This window comes from Tympanuchus pallidicinctus, unplaced genomic scaffold, assembly GCF_026119805.1.
Source record: "Tympanuchus pallidicinctus isolate F22 unplaced genomic scaffold, pur_lepc_1.0 scaffold18, whole genome shotgun sequence".
In the NCBI taxonomy this organism is placed as follows: domain Eukaryota; kingdom Metazoa; phylum Chordata; class Aves; order Galliformes; family Phasianidae; genus Tympanuchus; species Tympanuchus pallidicinctus.
Genome location: NW_026294699.1, coordinates 9,176,455 through 9,193,485, shown reverse-complemented (window position 1 = coordinate 9,193,485; position 17,031 = coordinate 9,176,455). Strand labels below are relative to the sequence as shown.

Here is a 17,031-nt window from a genome sequence, read left to right as displayed (position 1 = left end):
GCTACTTGTGTCAGCTGCTGTGCCACGTTCTCAATTCTTTCTGTGAACAGGTCCTCCCAAAGCACACACCTTCTACAGCACCAGGTATGAAAGGGTGAGGTGCTGTGGGTATCCAGCAATGCTTCTGCTCCATCCTGCCCTGAAGTACCGTCAGCACTTGGACATCTCTATTATGCACTCAAGTGCAGCAAAAAATAGCTATAATTGTCAGGCACTCCTTACTCCCAAGTACAAAGCAGCTCTGTACTCTATAGCTTCAAGAAAATGGTCTCCTGTATGAGTCAGCTACCTGCTAAAAATCTTTATGTGATTTCAGTTGCTTCCCCTTACAGTGAGGCTGACACCTTGTGATGTAACACCGCAGTCTGACCTCCCTCTCTGCTTTGTATATAGGTAGACATGCACGGGTGCATACACAGCCACCTACAGATGGTGATGTTACATGCACTCCTAAGAGAGGAGGAATAAAGAGAGAGCCTGCCTGAGGAGAGTCAGAGATCCCGCTCACAAACTGAAAGCCTACCTCAGTTTGTTATGTGACTGACCCTAAGCCCCAGCTTTAAACACCCTTTTGAAGCACTTTCTCCCCACAACAGCACCTTGCTATCACCAGCAAGGAATTTGTTTCAGTTCATAGTAATGTCACACCCCTAGCAGACAGTGCTTTCTAAACCAGGCTAGGGAAGCTTCAACCCCTTTGTGTCACACGTGTGTCTGATGAAAAGGCTATACCAAGCGAGACTACCAATAAGCCTGGCTGGACGTCATGTTCAAAGCAGTACACGGAGCCACCTGCAGGCGTTTCGCTTGCATTGTTGATTTCCAGGACGGGAGAAATACAGGCCATGAAGCAACATGCCAGAATTTGCACGGCCAACTCAAGAGCTTTGTGGGCTCAAGATACCCCACCAGATTTCCTCAAGCAACACCACACCCCAATCTGCAGCCTTCAGCAATCATTACACCACTGTATCCACTCATGGAAACCAAACTGCGTCCTTCGAAGCACCGAGCCGAGCTCCCACACCGAACCCTGAGCCACAGAACCTGCACGACTCCACGCACGCGCGCTCCTTAGCACGTTTCATGATAGCGCGCCTCGCTTGACGGCAGTGTGGCATCGCACTTTTACGACAGCGTCGCAGCTCTGCCCACCCGCCGGCTGCCGCGCCTCACGGCGGCGCGGCGACGATGGCGTCTCCGTTCAGCGGGGTGCTGCAGCTGACGGACCTGGACGACTACATCGGGCCCTCGCAGGTGGGTGCTCGGGGGGCAAACCAACGCCTGGAGAACCGCGGGGCCAGCCTTAATCTGCTCAAAGATACTGACAGGGCAAGGGAGCTGCTGGGAGACAAAGCGAGTCGCAGCTGTGGAAATAGGACGAGGAGCCGTAAGGCGCACAAACAATAAAAATGGCACAAAATGCTGCAGCGCCCTTGAGAGTCGATCATAGAACAGTACAGAAATCTGCAGGCAGCCCTTCCGAGGCTGTCAGGGTCGTTCCGACACGACACGGAACTTCATTAGCAATGCTGCATGGCCACGCCTCCATCCGTTGCAATGTGCAGCGAGGAACGGGAGCTCAGCTGTCAGATGTGGGGGGGATGGCACTGCAGGAGAGCCTGTGTTCCTGTCAGGGCTCCTTAGAACACAGCTCTGTTGTTCAGAAGGGGCGCAGTCACCTCTGGCTTTGGTGTGATGCTGACAAAGTGTTCATTCTGTAAAAAAGGGGTAAGATTCTGCCTTTTTGTTTTCCCTTGGTGGCCGTAGGCACAGTCAGTAGATCCAGCATAATTTAAAGCGGAGTGATGGACGTTCACTCGAGAATGATTGCTTGGGTTTGATAATTCTGGTTTATTTTAAACCTGCCTTCCCCATTTCACCGCTCATCTCTTCAACTTCTGCCTTTTATTTCTCTTTTAGGAATGTGTCAAACCTGTAAAGGTGGAAAAAAAGCCTGGGAAAGCAGCAGCTAAGATCAAAATCGAAGCCGATGGGAGCTATTTTCAGATCACTCAGGTATGCCTGACTTTTCTTTACTAGTGTAAAACATCTGGACACTGCTAATGGATTGTTATGTATTTAAACAGGACACAGCTATTTAAGGACCGAGATGTGAGAATGCTGATGACAACAGCAACATTTGTTACAAACCTTTTTTTTCCAAAGTCTACCTTTTAAATTATTAGGTTTTGTAAGTCAGTTTTGTTACATGCTCTGAGTCACTGACATTGATTACTAGTGGGCTTTATTCTAAGAGCAGATAAGCTGAGAATTCTTGTTTTGCTGTCCTACATTATTTGAGACAATGTCCTTTCTTACTGCATGATTTCATACAGTGAAGTCCTTACTCAAAAAAAGAGATTAAATTAAATACTCTTAAATTTTTCTCTCATTTTTTTTATGTTATACTTTAAAATTTGTTAAACACCATGCAGAATTTGTAAGCTAGGATTTTCCTGTTTACCCAGAAAAGATCACAGAATCACAGATTAGAAAGCATCACACACACTGATACTTTGCCATACAGTTTTCCCTCTGCAAGTTTCGCACACACCAAAATTACATTCAGCATCAATTGAGAATAGTAACACATTTGTAATCCAGTTACACAATCTCTTTAGAAGGAGAGAAACTCAAGATTCCTTTGGAGAAATGGTTGCAGTATTCAATAGTATAAGCAGCATCTGGGAGGGGTGGCAAAGCTGGCGTGCTCTGTGCTGTGCAGAGTTCAGTGCATGCTGGAGGTTGGTGCTTCAAGGCTTAGGAACTGTGGTTTACAGTTATGTGGTTAAAACTGCAGCTGCAATCTAGCAAGAAGGGCCGTATTTGCACCTGGGAAAGAATAATGCCAGTATTCTGAAGCAGCATCAGCCCACTTGGTAGCAGAAATTATTGTGGCCAGAGCAACTGTTCTATTCTTAATAGAAAAAAAACAAGTTATTGCTCTTGCTCTTGCTAAAGTTTTCCTAAAGTTTCTCAACATATTTGCTTAGGCATGCCAAGAAATTCCATGAAGAATGGAATTCTTCCTTCTTTGTGGAATCTTCTTTCTTTGAAGAAATCTTTGAAAGATGCCTGTCTTCCTCCGTGTCTTACTAAAAAAAAATACTTCTGCTCTTGATAAGCCAGGAGGGCAAAGAGGACAGTATCTGTGTTACTAAACACAGTAAAGGTGAGAAACTGCTACCCTGCTCAATTCTGTACTGTGACCAAAACTGTGTCTCATCTGTTTCTTCCCAGGATGGAGGAGCACAGAAACTGGAGAAGGCTAAAATTACTCTGAATGACTGTTTAGCTTGCAGTGGCTGCATTACATCAGCAGAAAGTGTCTTAATCACTCAACAGAGCCATGAAGAGTTCTACAAAACTCTATCTTTTAACAAGGTAGGTGATGAGACAGGGGTAGGTAGGCTGCAGAATTAATAGATGTTAATCTAGGTGTGATGCATCTGCAGAAGCACACATTGCAGCTGTACACATAAAATCTGAATACACTCTCAGTACAGAGTAGATTTTTTTCTAATTTCTAAGAAGTTGTCATAGGTTTGGAAATAGCTTTTTAACATAGTAAGTTACTGCATTAGGAACTTGGGAGTAATACTGGGAGATATTTGCTGAAGTTCTAGCATGCTGCACTGCTGCATGTGCTGTATTAATACTGTCTGAACAGCTCTTTTCTATTATTATTATTATTTTTATTTTTTTTAAGACTGCAGCTCCCAGTGAACAGAAGTTGGTGGTGGTTTCTGTTTCACCACAGTCCAGGGCTTCATTAGCTGCAAAATGTAAAATGAGTGTTCTGGAAACAGCAAAGAAGTTGACTGCGTTCTTAAAGAGTCAAGGCAAGTGCTGCATTGTGCCCTACCATCTCAGAGGGGACTGCTGGCTGTACATCAGGCACAGCTTTTATGAGCTCACCAAGGGGATATGAATTAAACACAAATTTTGTGCAACTTCAGTCACAACATAAACTTGGAGTAATGGAGGAAAGGAGCTTTAAATTATTCTCATGCCTCTTATGACTTCTGCTCTTGTCTTACTGTGCTGATGTGCTGGGGAAAATGGTTCACTCTCAAGCACAGGTTGATAGCTGTGAATAGGACGTGTAGCTTGCTGCTCGTATCTTCTTTGTGAACTTTAATATGCATGCTGTACCACTTAGGTGTGCACTACGTGTTTGACACAACTTTCTCAAGAAACTTCAGCCTGCTGGAGAGCCAAAAAGAGTTTGTAAAACGCTTTCGAAAGCAATCTGAAGACAAAAAGGCTTTGCCAATGCTAGCTTCTGCCTGTCCAGGTACAGTACAAAATTAGTTATAGGACTAATAAGATGTCATTCTAGTAATACACCCATACAAGAACTCAGAAAGCTACTCAGAAAAGTTCATATGGGTTAATTTGCTTAAAATATTACTCTTTACAAAGAGATCTTGGTGTTAATAGTGGTAATGGTCTATAGAAATACCTACTGATCTCTATAAATGGAATTGTTACATCTCTTTGCCTTTTGTACTGAGTCTGAAAATGGTTATGAATGGGTGGCGAGGCTGGGGTTGGCTTTGGGCAGAGTGAAGGGGTGCTTGTTATTTATATATACACCTTTTTATGTATATTTATATTTATTGATTGCAACTATTTGCTAATTGTTCTCTTTTTAGGTTGGATCTGCTATGCAGAGAAAACCCATGGCAGTTTCATCATTCCTTACATCAGCACCACTAAGTCTCCACAGCAGATCATGGGCTCCTTGATAAAGGGCCATTTTGCAGAGCAGCAGGTAAGGTTTATTGAACACAACTGATACATTTTCCTGTACTGTTTACATTAAAGATTGAAGATAATTTGGTTTTATCTTGCAAATTGCCAGTGAAGGCACCATCACTCTCACTTCTGTGATTCCTATGGAGAAACTTGCAAATGGGACAGCAGCACTAAGTTCACGCTTCATGGATTACTTGAAATCTCTGTATCTTATTCTGAAAGTCTAAGGAATCTGATTTTTCATGATTCTTGTGCTTATATCTCACTTGTTTCTGTGTGTCTTTTTTTCCTGCTGTCCAAGGCTGTGAACAAGTTAAAATAAATTATCCCAAAATGAAACTTGGGTCAGTGCGTACGTGCAGATCATGTCTTGTCTAAAAACTGCTTGCTCTTTCCCAACTTTGTGTTCTTTCAGTTTTACTTAGTTCTGTTCTCACTCTTTAACCTTTGGAATCTTTCCAAGTGCAAATTTGGTGCTTAAAGTCTAGTGCTATAGCCCAGAGTTGCCCAGCAGCAAACTTAAGCACCGTGAATGCTTGTATGATTTATTGTCCATTAATGAGCACTGGCTTAACAGTTGCATTAAACAAATGCTGACACATGCATGCTTATTACAAAAATTGGCAGCTGTTAAGAATATTTGGCACAAGATAGTGAAACAATAGCCTTGAGTCAGTGACATATTTCCTCAGTTTGTGCTTATTTTGCTGGATGGCCATGAGGATTTTGTCCAACTTCTGATCGTTTCTTAGTTGCTGATGCAGGGGCTGCATCTTAGTTAGCACAGAAGAAACGTGTCATCTAACTGAACAGTTAGGATTTCTTCACTGATTGACTTTGGATCATTTGCACTAGGAAAAGTGGGGTGGAAAGACCATGGGAGACCTTTCTGTTGTCATTTTCTACAGACTAGAATTGGGTTCTATGAGAGAAAAAAATGTATTTTTTCATGTTCAGTAATAAAGGACAGTATTTCCAGAAGCATGGCACTGTTAGTTTCATCACTCTCATTTATACTTGGAAAACACCTCCCACAAGACAGTTTTGATATTGACCAATGCAACTGCTTTGTCTTTTTCCAGCACTTAACACCTAATAAGATATACCACGTAACAGTGATGCCCTGCTATGACAAGAAGCTGGAGGCTTCAAGGCCAGACTTCTTCAACCAAGAGTTCCAGACCCGTGATGTGGATTGTGTGATCACCACAGGTAGGCAGAGCCAGAGGCAGCCTAGATCATTTCTGGACTGGTTTTAATGATCCTTTGTCAGTGATGGATGTAATGCATGGATAGTGTTCTATAGTTTATCTCCAGAAACGCCACTCACGTCGTGGTACAGAGTTTATATGCAGGCTTAGATACTGATCCGTGGATTTCATTTTTTTAATCTCCAAAATAAGCTTTTTGTACCTGTGGTTCTGTTTTAGGAGAAGTGCTGAAGTTGTTGGAACAAGAAAAAGTGTCTCTCTCAGATGTAGATCCTGCTCCTTTGGATACCATGTAAGAAATCTCATTTGCACCTTCAAGCATGTTCATTTCCATCCAGTATCCATATCAAGTTCAGCAGAATTCACTTCCTACTACTATTTTACTACACATAAGGCTGCACGTGTTGGCATTTTATGGTCTTTTTTTTTGTCAGTAATTTCAAATCACTACAGCTGTGCATTAAGTACATTAGCTACAGAATACAGTCAACCTGTAACTATTTGCTGGATCCTAGCAGTCCAGGGATTAGCGGTTCTTACTCTAAATAATCAGAACTGTAAAACTGCTCTGTAAGAGTATGATTGCAAAATGATTATGCAGAGAAGTACAAACTGTATCACAACCATTTACTGTTACAGTATAGCAGGTGGAACCCCCATAAATTCTAACTGCAAACTTAGAAACATGGAGGAGTGTAGATCAGTGATACAAGTGTGCTGTAACAAAGCCTGTTACAGGGCTGTACTCAGTTTGCTTATATTCCTTCATTATCTGAGCTACTGTAAAGATTGAAGCAAAATATTCGGGTCACAACTCATCTGAAGGAGTCTTTGTGAAAACATGAGAACTTAAACACGTGCAAACCAGATGAGACTTCAGTTGCATTAACTGAAAGCTAACATCTGGTTAAGTGATGACTGCAAAGATCTGAGAGCCTGGAGAAATATTGAAATCAGATTTTAGCCTTCTGAATTGACATTCAGTAGTGGCTCCACACTGATCACTAAACCAAAGCATTCTCTTTCTAGGAAATGTCTTTGTAGCACTTTATTACCATAAAAAAGAGAAAGGCTACATACGTAGCAACCTTTATATAGTATTAACAGTTACTGACAACGTGGTTCAAGTCTACTGCTCAGAGTTTTCAGAAGGGATTTTGATAGCCCAGATAGCACACGCACAGGACGTGACAGTGGTCTGACAGCTGTCTCCCTTTGCAGATGTGACACTGTGGTTTATTTCTAAATAGGGCTTAATTTTTTTCCCAGTCCTGAGTGCAACTGGCAGCCTTTGCTGAGGAGATGCCTGATTAGCACGTGTATGTTCCCAGAACCATAAGCAGAAGTGTCCTTACACGAGGCCTGTTTCATAGTTCTGCTTGCATTGTTTTCAGCATTGGTCACACTTCTTGGTGTATGCCTGTAAGGTGTTCTACTGGCACAGATGTATTTATGCATTCTGAGGTTATGAATCCTTCCAGTATTGTCTTTTTCTAAAATGGTTTGTGCACAAATTCCTTTCGAATCTAAAAATTATCCTCCACTGTAATAAAGGTCTGCATGGCTGTGTCCCAAAAAGTCAACTTCAGCAGTTGCCCACATAAATAAGCATTTTATTCTACCTGCTTTATTGTTATACTGCGAGCAGAAAATCAGGGAGATTATAAAAACATTCTCAAGTGTTTGGACTCTGTTAGGAAATAACATTATGGAAGTGTCAGTTATAAGATAGAACAAAATGTCTAATTACTTGATAAAAATCTCTGGCTAACTTCTTAGGAGTACATTGTGAGGGCAGTACCTCATGCTCGTGGTGATAAAGCGCCTCTGTAACCTTTTGCTAGCTTTAACTTACTCAGTTTATAAGCAGTAAATTGACTGCCTATAAACAGCACGTATTCCTCAGAACTTGGAGCACTAACATAAGCAGCCCAATGGCTGTTGTTCTGCTTTATCCTCCAGCACGTGGAAAAGCCCATTGAGAGGTTATTACATTTGGCAGCGAGCATGAGATGAAGTGCCAGAAATCCCAGGACTTTTGCTGTTATAACTGCTTGCTTCAGGCCAGCACTGATGCTTACTGGCAGCCTCTTTTCAAGAGAGTTGCAGTACGTGAGGCCAGACACACTGAAACATTTCATTAATGAAGCTCAGTTCCTGTAAACAAGATCAAATTAAAAATAGTTTCTGAATGCCCTCACAGGCTAACGTGTTGCCTTCTGCAGTTTTTCTAAAGCTGAGATTTTATCTGCAAGAGGCAGCATCTTCCATTTGACTTGAAGCTATTTGGCCTGCATTCAAGTGTTTTCCCTTCTGCAGCTGTTAGTAGGAAAATGCAAGTGTCACTGCCTGATGAGCACTTAGAAGCATATCCCTCATCTTATTATTCTCTCATAACAAAAGCTATTGTTGTAGCTTCCATCTGGTAAGCTGTTTTCAAGAAACACTATCTCGACCTCTGAATACTTGGTTGTGTTTTGGCAAATCAGTGGGATGGAATTATTTGTGCAGAACTTGAACATGTAGGTTCTGTTATTACACAAGCGTGGCTGTACAACACCAGCAGTGTGCTGAACTTGAAGCAGGGTCCTGCTGAGGACAACCATGTACAGGGCAAATGCCCTGGCATTGCAAGGTTTGTTCATCTGTACACTAACTTTAACCACATGAAACCACAGCAAATAAGGTTTCATCTCTGTGCTTGGAATCGCAGCACCAGAACCTTCCAGAAGTGTTCTGTCCTGTCCTGGCAACCACATAAAAGTACCTGGTTCAGTAATGAGCTCAGCTTTTGGTGGTGCTGCAAAAAAGACTTCAGGACTGCTGAAATGTCTCCTGATGACTTCTCTCTGATTGTGTTTTCCAAGGGAGGCATAGGCCACACAGGTCCATACCATCATCATTTCCCTCCTTCCATTTCCAAGTGTAATCTAAGCTGTTCATAGAGCCACTGAACAGTAAACTAACAAAAAATGTTGATTTGAGACTTCTCAAGCAATTGCCCTCTAACTGAAATGTTCCCAAATATTTTTGGCATGTGAAGATGAAGTTGGCAGCAGGGTCAGATCCAGTGAGGGTGTTTCCACAGAGTTTGACCCAAAGAACATTAGACAGCATAGGGTTAAACCTGCAGAGCCCGAGACCAAAATAATCTGTTCCCAGGAGAAAGGGAAAGGGCTGAAGCTCAGAGAGAGCTGGTGCCTGGCTTGTTCTGCTGCTTTTGAATTCCCTGGATGAATAATTCCACTATCAAAAGTCCCACAAGACTCGCAACATCGTGTTTCTATTAGTAGTACTGAAGATATTTTGGCACTGAGCTAATGAAGCTTCTCTTTGTGTGAGGGAGCAGTGGGCTTCGTGCTGTCTGTTCCATTGAATCACTAAAACCACTTCTTTCCTCCCTTTCCCCAGGTTTAATAGTGCCACAGAGGAGGAACTCACTGGCCACTCAGGAGGTGGCTCTGGTGGCTATTTGGAGCACATATACAAGTATGCAGCCAAGGAACTCTTTGGCATTGAAGTGGATACAATTCAGTACAAGCCTTTAAAGTATGAAGTTTAAAGCTTTTACAACAAGTACTATTTTGTTTTTCTTATTGCAATTCTTTTTATGCTGCTATCTTTCAGATGGGCTTCACTTTCTTTGCTTAGTTACACGTTTTCCTTTGAGGCATGGGAATCAGCTTCCCACTCCCACAGTTGCTGAGCCATAAATCAGCCAGCACTCCGTGCAGCCTGGCCTTTGGAGACTCTGAGCCCCTTCACCACCCACACACTTTTGGCCTGATAGATTTTCCCAGTATCAAGTTGCAGACAACTTTCAGAGCAATTTAGAAGACAGAGCACATAGGGATCTCAGTTGTCTCACCTGCAATCAGGCTGATAAAAGAGCTTTGTTACTAATCTAGATATCACAGAACAAAAATCTCATGTCAGGACTTTGGAGCTGTGCTGTAACTGTTGTGGTTAAGATAGAAAATCACTTAAGTTTGGGTACAGAGGCCAAAAAGCTGCAATTCCTGCTAGCTTCCCAGATCTTAACGTACCATTTGTAATGAGTTGTATCCTTGATAAGCATTATTAATGGTTGAAATTCTCTGGTGTACAAAACAGTCCCTCACAGTCTCAATACAAAATAGTAAAAGTCAAATTACTTTTATCAAGAACAGGCATCCCCATTAATGTTAGGAGTCTGGAAGTCTTCAGTGGTCATTTGCTCCCTAGTTTCATGATCCACTGCAATTTAAGAGCTTCCTTCAGTGCACTCACTGACATATGAGTTGACTGAAGCCAGCTGAGGTGGCCTGTCACAATGAAACCTTAGTTCAGTTTAATTTGCTTAGGTTGTAAGGATTTATTCAACACAAGTGTTCAATAAACTCAGTTCAGTGGGTGCTCAAACAGGAAAAGCCTGAAAAGGATTTGTAAGCTGGTTCCTTCATCTGTTTTGTTTGGGTGGCAAAGAACCAGGACAGCTTTCCTAAGGATTCACAAAGAACTTTGTTTCAACACAGGGTTCTTTGAAGTTTATATAGAAGCTAATTCGGATAAGACATTTTCTCTCTTCTTCCTCAGAAACAAGGACTTCCAAGAGGTGACACTGGAGAAGGATGGAGCAGTTCTGCTCCAGTTTGCTCTGGCATACGGGTTTCGAAACATACAAAACTTAGTGCAGAAGTTGAAGCGGGGGAAGTCACCCTATCACTACGTGGAAGTCATGGCCTGCCCATCAGGTGAGACTGCATAGAGGCTTCCCTGTTACAGCCCGCAGGAATCACACAAAATTATAACTAAAATATAAGAAACAGTGACAGCTTCTCTTGTTCTTGATACTGTGGCAAGGCCTTCAAACACCTTGGCACGTGATAGTCACAGCATCAGAGTTCAAAGCAGCACGCGTGTTTTCCTAACTGGAAGCCAGCAATTCTTCAGGATTTAAGTAATTACAGTTAAGTTCCATGTTGAAACATCACAGGTAGTTCTTTTAAAGAAGCCCTCCTGACTTTAAGCTCTGCAGTGCATCAAGACATTCATCCTCCAAAACTGCACAAGTGTTACACTTCCAGAGAATGCTGCTTGTAGTTGGGGGAGGTCTTTCTTGCCATCCCTAATCTGCTTCTTGCAAGATCTCCATTTTTCCCCTTCAGGTTCTTTTTGAATCTATGAGTACAGTGTATGCAGAGTTCTAACCTAGCCTGAAGCAATGCTGAGCTGCCACTCTTGGCTACCTACAAACATCTGCTCTATTCCAGAGGGCCCATGCTACTTCCAACCTAAAAGGCTGCTCAGCACCAAAAAGTTAAGCATTGCTTAAGGCTTCCACACACTGTGCAGTCCAACACTTACATCACACCTACAGCACAAGAACAAATTGAGAACATGTCCTAAGGATGTTTGTCTTACCTTCAGTTGAGGCTGCAGGGCTGTTCTCACCTAGCTGCCATTCTGGGCTCTTTTTTCATGGAAAGAGAAAGAACCAGCCCTCCCTACATCTTATCTTTCTTTCACTGGCATTTCCCAGGATGCCCTGAGCCCTGTGTCACAGCTGGGCTGAATTAGCATTGATCACACCAGGCCAATGATCTCCCCTCTGGGGCTGCTACCTGCCCTGCTGGTGTTAGATTGCTGGGGAATAAACCACAATTACAGTGGTGTTCTCATTTCTGTTCATAGGTGGAAAGTCAGTTGGTAATTTAATTTTTTTTTTTTAGTTTTTCCTGATAACTAATTTGTAAAACTCTGATGTTTCCCCACTTTGTTGTACTTAGGTTGTTTAAATGGAGGCGGCCAGATCAAAGTGGAAGGTGAACCTAGCAAGGACTGGCTTCAGCAAGTTGAGAAGCTGTATGAGTCTCTTAAGACTGAAATTCCAGAGGAGAACCGGACTGTAACTGCTCTGTATGAGCAGTGGCTGGGTGGCACTGAGTCTGAAAAGGCAGGGAAAGCTCTGCATACAGAATACCATGCCGTGGAAAAAGCAAGCACTGGATTTAACATCAAGTGGTGAAGGCTGATGCTGGAAGCAGACTGTGAAGCCTGAATATTCTTAGTGCCTTTTAAGTTGATTCTATTTACGATTCTCAAGAGACAGCCACAGTTCTGTGCCATCACTGGGGAACTGCAGTTTCTCACTCTCAGTCAGGGAGAAGGTAATGTGCATACAGACAGGCAGTGTTAATTCCTCAAGCTTTATGACAACTGAAGTGATACGAATAAAAACTAAACAGTGATGAAAATTTGTTAAAAGAAGCACTAATGTATTTTAGGACTAAATCTGCACTCCCTTTGCAATCCTATTGCTACCAGAACTGCTGGATTTAAGGTACTGAAGGACTTAGTTTGGACATTTTCCTTTAGTTACAAATGATCTAATTAGACCTTGGGCTCTGTGTTTCTGTGTCACTGCCCCTGACTGGATGCCCTTGAAGCACAGCTGCAGCATCTTTGCACTGTCAGAGTGGTGAGCCCCAGCAGCCTGCAGTTGTGAGAGCAACATTAGCTCCAGGGCTGCTGAAATGTGACTTGAAAGAATGCTTAAAAAAACAAAAAGCCATCTACATCTACCCTGGCTCTAAGTCAGTTACTGATTAATAATATCCTTAGAATCAGAGAAAACCATTTTTACATCCTATCAAATGAGAATGGCTGGCCAGTTTTCTTTTTGACCAGTCTTTGGTGTCTCTGGAAGGTGTCAATTTATAAAGGTTAACAGAAGACTGAAGGATGTAAGCATTACTGCAGGTGATCACCAGAACAATCCAAGTGGTTAGCAAAAGTACACCTGGTTTAAAGCTGTGTGCTGTAATGCCTTGCCAGGTGACCTGGATGCAAATAATTCACTGTGAGATTATGTGTGCTTGTCTCACTATCTGTATTTCTACATATGGATCTTTCCTGAACTATTTATGAGTGCTGTGTAACTGCTTTTGTCTGCTGAATCTGACTGTCAGGTTTCACAAAGTGGCAGAGTGCATAGGAAGGTGGCAGTGGGAGATTTGCAGCTGTACCTTAATTCAGGGTGAAGGGATGCTGGCAGATGTGGAACCACCTTGTGCCCGCTGCAGCTGCAAGTGAGTACTAGCTTAAAAATCCCATTCTCACTTAATATTTCTCCTTTTCCCAGTTACTGCTATGTGGGGAAGAACGACTGCAGGAAGTAAAATGGATGAAAACTGAACGCAAAGCAGCCACTTTGCTTTGCTCTTTCAGAACAGACATGGAGCTGGTTACTGCACGTAGCCCAGACTCAAACCTTGGCCAGGCTCTCTTCAGAGATAACCCTCACTGTTCCTGCAGACCTTGTGCTTAGGGCTGTCAAGAAGCAAAACTGTCAGACCTTAACCTGCCTCATTTAACAGCTTCCCTGGCAGCCCTTCCCTGCATCCTCCTTCAATCTTCATTAAAAATGAGCCAACAGTGTAAAAGATAATTGTAATGGTTTTAATTAAAGGCTTTACATACTTCAGGTGTTGCTGATCAAGCAGTAGATTCACAGTGTTCATAAGGCAGAAATCTCCCTCTGCTCCCCCATCCCTTCCCCGCTCATTTTGCAAGCAGTGGTTGTGCTCAATGCCCTTTTCCATGCGTAGTTCTGTAAGGCTGTTATGCTAAACCATAACATTGTTCTGTACAGCAAGAGAGAGATGCCAAACTAAGTGCCGAATCCATAAACTTTATACATCAGTGCAAAAGAAACACATTCTGTTTCTACTGAGAACATGCACATCTAGACAGAAGTGCACAATTAAGTACAGCTGAATGAGCTGCAGGTTAAACAACCAAGGATCCACATTTTGCCTTCTCCAGTGACCAGTCCAGAATAGCACAGTACTGAAGCTGTCAGAGGACTCTCCACCCAGAGCACCCCATGCAGCTCTCCCAGGTATTCGTTGTCACCATGGCATCAAGAATAGCTTAGATTTCACCTCTGAGCTGCACACAGCTGCTGCCAACATGAGCAAGTCCAGTGCTGGGCCAGGATCCCTCCAGGCATCCCAGTGCTGCTCACAGCAAAGCACCCAGGCTGCCCAATGACACTTGGCATCGCCTGCAGCTGCACCCTTAGGGCATCTCTGAAACAACAGCACTGAGGCAACTTGTGCAGCAGGGCTGATTCTCCCCCTCCTGGAGGGAAGTGTAAATTTTAACAACGTAACATTAAAAAAAAAAAAAAGCAAAAAAGAAAACCTCAATCAAGTTTCTAGCAAGGGAAGGAATGCCACAAACCAGGTTCGGTGCTACGGATGCTATTCACAGTCCATGCATGAGAGGTTCTGAAGTTGTTTCTAATCCAGTGTCAGCGGCTTCGTATCAGCACAGTCAAAAAGACATCATACAGTGTATTATTCAGGGCCCATCTCCTCTATTTTCTCCACTGTTTGCATTTCAGCTGCACAAGCCGGGCCGAAGCTCAGCAACATCACTCCGTGCATCACAGCACTGTGCACAACTGAGGTAAAGGCAGAAGGATGGGCTGCCCAGCAGCATCCTGCCCACACCACCACATGGGGTTAATGCAGCCAAGCACAGAGGCACCAGCACGCCCTGTCTGCCCTCTAAAAAGAAAAAGGCATCGCTACGTTTTGTGATGCAACGCCCCAGCAAAAAACTCCACACTGTTCTCAGATTTTAAAAGAAAAGAATTAAAAAATGAAAAATAAAAAAATATGATATTGGTTTTGCACAACAGCACTGATTTTGCACGTGCTGCAGGCTGCAAGCTGCAGGGAGTGGGGGTCCCATGCTGCCATCCCAGAGGCACAGCAACGTCAATGCTTCATACAATAGTTTTCCTGTGTTCTACATTGGGAAAAAGAAATGTAATGGACACAGAGTGGTGCAGTTCCTGGGTCCCTGCCCTGTCCCAGCCGACACCTGAGCGGGGCCATCCGTGTGCAGAGCTCCGTGCTGCACTGTGGGTTTTGGGCAGCAGAGCCCAGATGGTGCCTCTGCTCCATGGGCCCCTGTGTGGTGGGGTGGTGCAGCCTCACTTCTTCTCCAGGAAAGGGGCGAAGAGTCCCCAGTCGAAGGCAAGCATGGCCTGGGGATGGGGCCGCTCCTTGGGCTTCTTGAAGTTGTCCTTCTCAGTCCGTAGAGCCCGCAGCACTTCCACAGGCTCCTTCCTGCCTGTGAACTTCTGGACAGCCTCCTCCCTGCAGGGGCAATGGCTGCACTGGGACCAGGGTGCGACAGAGACAGATGGGGACAGGGCTCAGCCCCAGGAGTGAGAGACACTGGAAGGACACTGGGTTACCCTCCCTTCCATCTGGGTTTGGTTTCCCATTGGAAAAGCCACTGGGAGAAGGGGGGGGATGCAAGAATGGGGAGCGGACTGGGGGCAAAAGCAACAGCGTGAGGACAGAGCTGCTCCATCCCATCCCACCCAGTTCAGGACCAACCCACAAGCATGCCCCCTGCACCGATGCTACTTACGTGACCCTGAGGAAGGGGTTGTAGAGGAATTCCTCCTGCAGCGTGGAGGGCACCGTGGGCAGATCCTCATCATCCCGCTGCTGTGAGGAACCAGAGATGTTCAAACCCTGCCGGCATCCGGCAGCCCCTCACCATCCCACAGGGCACAGCTGCTTACTCTGGCCCACGCGAGCTTCTTCTTCACTGCTTCATTCTCTGGTTCCACTTTCAGGGCAAACTTCAGGTTCCGGACGGTGCATTCGTGGCCACAGAACACCTTCTGCAAGGGCAGCATAGAGCACCCAGTGTTATAAGTGCTCCCAAACTCGCCGTGCCCCACGTGTCTCCATCATTATTCTGGGGCCTCTCTAAGCTGAGGCTGAGCTTTGAGGAGGGAGGGAGGCGGGGGAGGAAGGGCACTCACCGTCTCCTTGGGCAGATTCCCCAGCACCTGGGTGAAGTTGGCGTACATCTGCTCCGCTGTCCCCTCCAGGAACCGCCCGCAGCCCCCCACAAACAGCGTGTCACCTGCAGGGATAGGGTGAGGCATTGTCCCCAAAGCCGGGGGGTACAAAGGGTTCATCCCACGGGATCAGTGGGTGCCCATCAAGAGTTACCTGAGAACAGCGCTGGTGCATCCGGGGACCCATCCTCCCACATGAAGTAGCACATGTGGCCCGAAGTGTGGCAGGGAGTGAAGAGGCACCGCACACGGATGGCCCCGAACTGCAGGGATGGAGATAAGTGCTGGGCACGAGATGGGCTCAGAACCGCCCCCGCCCCCCCCCTCCCCAGTGCTCCACACACCGTCAGCTCCTCGTCGGGGGCCACGCGGTGCGTTAGGGCCCCGATGCGCTCATCCGCACCGTACACCCGCAGCCCCGGGCACAGCCTGACCAGCTCTTCGTTGCCCCGCGCGTGGTCCCTATGGTGGCAGAGGGGCAATGGGCACCGGGTACCCCCCACAACGGGGCACTGCCCGCGCTCTCCCAGCGTCTGCGCTTACCAGTGGTGATGCGTGCTGAGGACGGCGCGGAGAACAACATCCTCCTTCCGGACGATCTCCAACAGCTGAAAGGGACAAAAGCGAGGCGTGAAGGGAGGAGGTGACAGCGCAGCGCCGGGTCCGCCGCACGGCACGCAGAGGGCAGCGGGGTCAGGGAGAGAAAAACCTCAGCGCGGCCGGGACGAAGGAAGGCGCCGGCCCGAGCGCTCGGGGCGGGGCAGGAGGGGCCGCTCCGCGGGGCGGGGGCACTTTATGGCCGATGGCTCTTTATGGCCGATGGCACTTTACGGCCGCCGTTCCAGCAGCCCGCCGCCTCCAGCCCTCAAAGCCCCGAGAGGAAGGAAACGGCCGAGCGAGAAACGCGCGAACAGAAGCGATACCGCCGGCCGGCATAGCGCGCAGCTCCGGCGCCTCTCACCCGTTTGGGGACGGCTGCATCCACCGCGACCGCATCCCGGGTGCTCTCCTCGATCACCAGGTACATGTAGTTGTCCTCCAGCACCGAGATCACCTTCACCTTCATGTTCCGCACAGCCCGCGGCTCCACCGCCGCGCACCCACGCGGAACGCCGCCCCCACCTGCGGGCAGCGCCGCCCGGCGCAGTGCGGGCAGTGGGGCGGAGCTCGGAGCTTCCTCCT

General features: G+C 45.8%; 2 protein-coding genes across 5 annotated transcripts; one reads left to right on the top strand and one right to left on the bottom strand.

The window, feature by feature from the left end:
* The first annotated feature begins 1,126 nt into the window (after positions 1-1,126).
* CIAO3 (cytosolic iron-sulfur assembly component 3) lies at positions 1,127-14,162 on the top strand. Of its 3 annotated transcripts, XR_008205913.1 has the most exons (12): positions 1,127-1,257; positions 1,924-2,019; positions 3,244-3,387; positions 3,713-3,845; positions 4,166-4,300; positions 4,662-4,780; positions 5,847-5,976; positions 6,195-6,267; positions 9,387-9,524; positions 10,551-10,708; positions 11,744-12,124; positions 13,099-14,162. XR_008205913.1 is itself a non-coding variant. In XM_052679620.1 (11 exons), exons 1-11 carry the CDS (start codon positions 1,192-1,194, stop codon positions 11,980-11,982), a joined length of 1,431 nt encoding a protein of 476 aa, XP_052535580.1. In that variant the 5' UTR covers positions 1,127-1,191; the 3' UTR covers positions 11,983-12,211. The 3 variants fall into 3 exon arrangements, 2 of the variants coding, with proteins under 2 accessions (XP_052535580.1, XP_052535581.1); XM_052679620.1 differs by lacking the exon at positions 13,099-14,162 and having other exon boundaries at positions 11,744-12,211; XM_052679621.1 differs by lacking the exons at positions 1,127-1,257; positions 13,099-14,162 and adding an exon at positions 1,588-1,731 and having other exon boundaries at positions 11,744-12,211.
* HAGHL (hydroxyacylglutathione hydrolase like) lies at positions 13,395-16,970 on the bottom strand. Of its 2 annotated transcripts, none has more exons than XM_052679622.1 (8): positions 16,811-16,970; positions 16,393-16,457; positions 16,194-16,311; positions 16,004-16,112; positions 15,811-15,914; positions 15,565-15,666; positions 15,408-15,487; positions 13,395-15,127 (listed from the first exon to the last, which is right to left on the bottom strand). In XM_052679622.1, exons 1-8 carry the CDS (start codon positions 16,913-16,915, stop codon positions 14,962-14,964), a joined length of 849 nt encoding a protein of 282 aa, XP_052535582.1. In that variant the 5' UTR covers positions 16,916-16,970; the 3' UTR covers positions 13,395-14,961. The 2 variants fall into 2 exon arrangements, with proteins under 2 accessions (XP_052535582.1, XP_052535583.1); XM_052679623.1 differs by having other exon boundaries at positions 15,050-15,208; positions 16,811-16,915.
* Between the last annotated feature and the right edge of the window lie 61 nt (positions 16,971-17,031).

Excerpts from the sequence above, each read along its gene's own strand:
- CIAO3 (XM_052679620.1), top strand. The coding sequence starts at position 1,192 with ATGGCGTCTCCGTTCAGCGGGGTGCTGCAGCTGACGGACCTGGACGAC. Across the intron at positions 4,781-5,846 it reads GCCATTTTGCAGAGCAGCAG|CACTTAACACCTAATAAGAT; the intron begins GTAAGGTTTATT and ends GTCTTTTTCCAG. Across the intron at positions 10,709-11,743 it reads AGTCATGGCCTGCCCATCAG|GTTGTTTAAATGGAGGCGGC; the intron begins GTGAGACTGCAT and ends TGTTGTACTTAG.
- HAGHL (XM_052679622.1), bottom strand. The coding sequence starts at position 16,915 with ATGAAGGTGAAGGTGATCTCGGTGCTGGAGGACAACTACATGTACCTG. Across the intron at positions 16,312-16,392 it reads CTCAGCACGCATCACCACTG|GGACCACGCGCGGGGCAACG; the intron begins GTAAGCGCAGAC and ends CTGCCACCATAG. Across the intron at positions 15,128-15,407 it reads AACCCCTTCCTCAGGGTCAC|GGAGGAGGCTGTCCAGAAGT; the intron begins GTAAGTAGCATC and ends TTGCCCCTGCAG.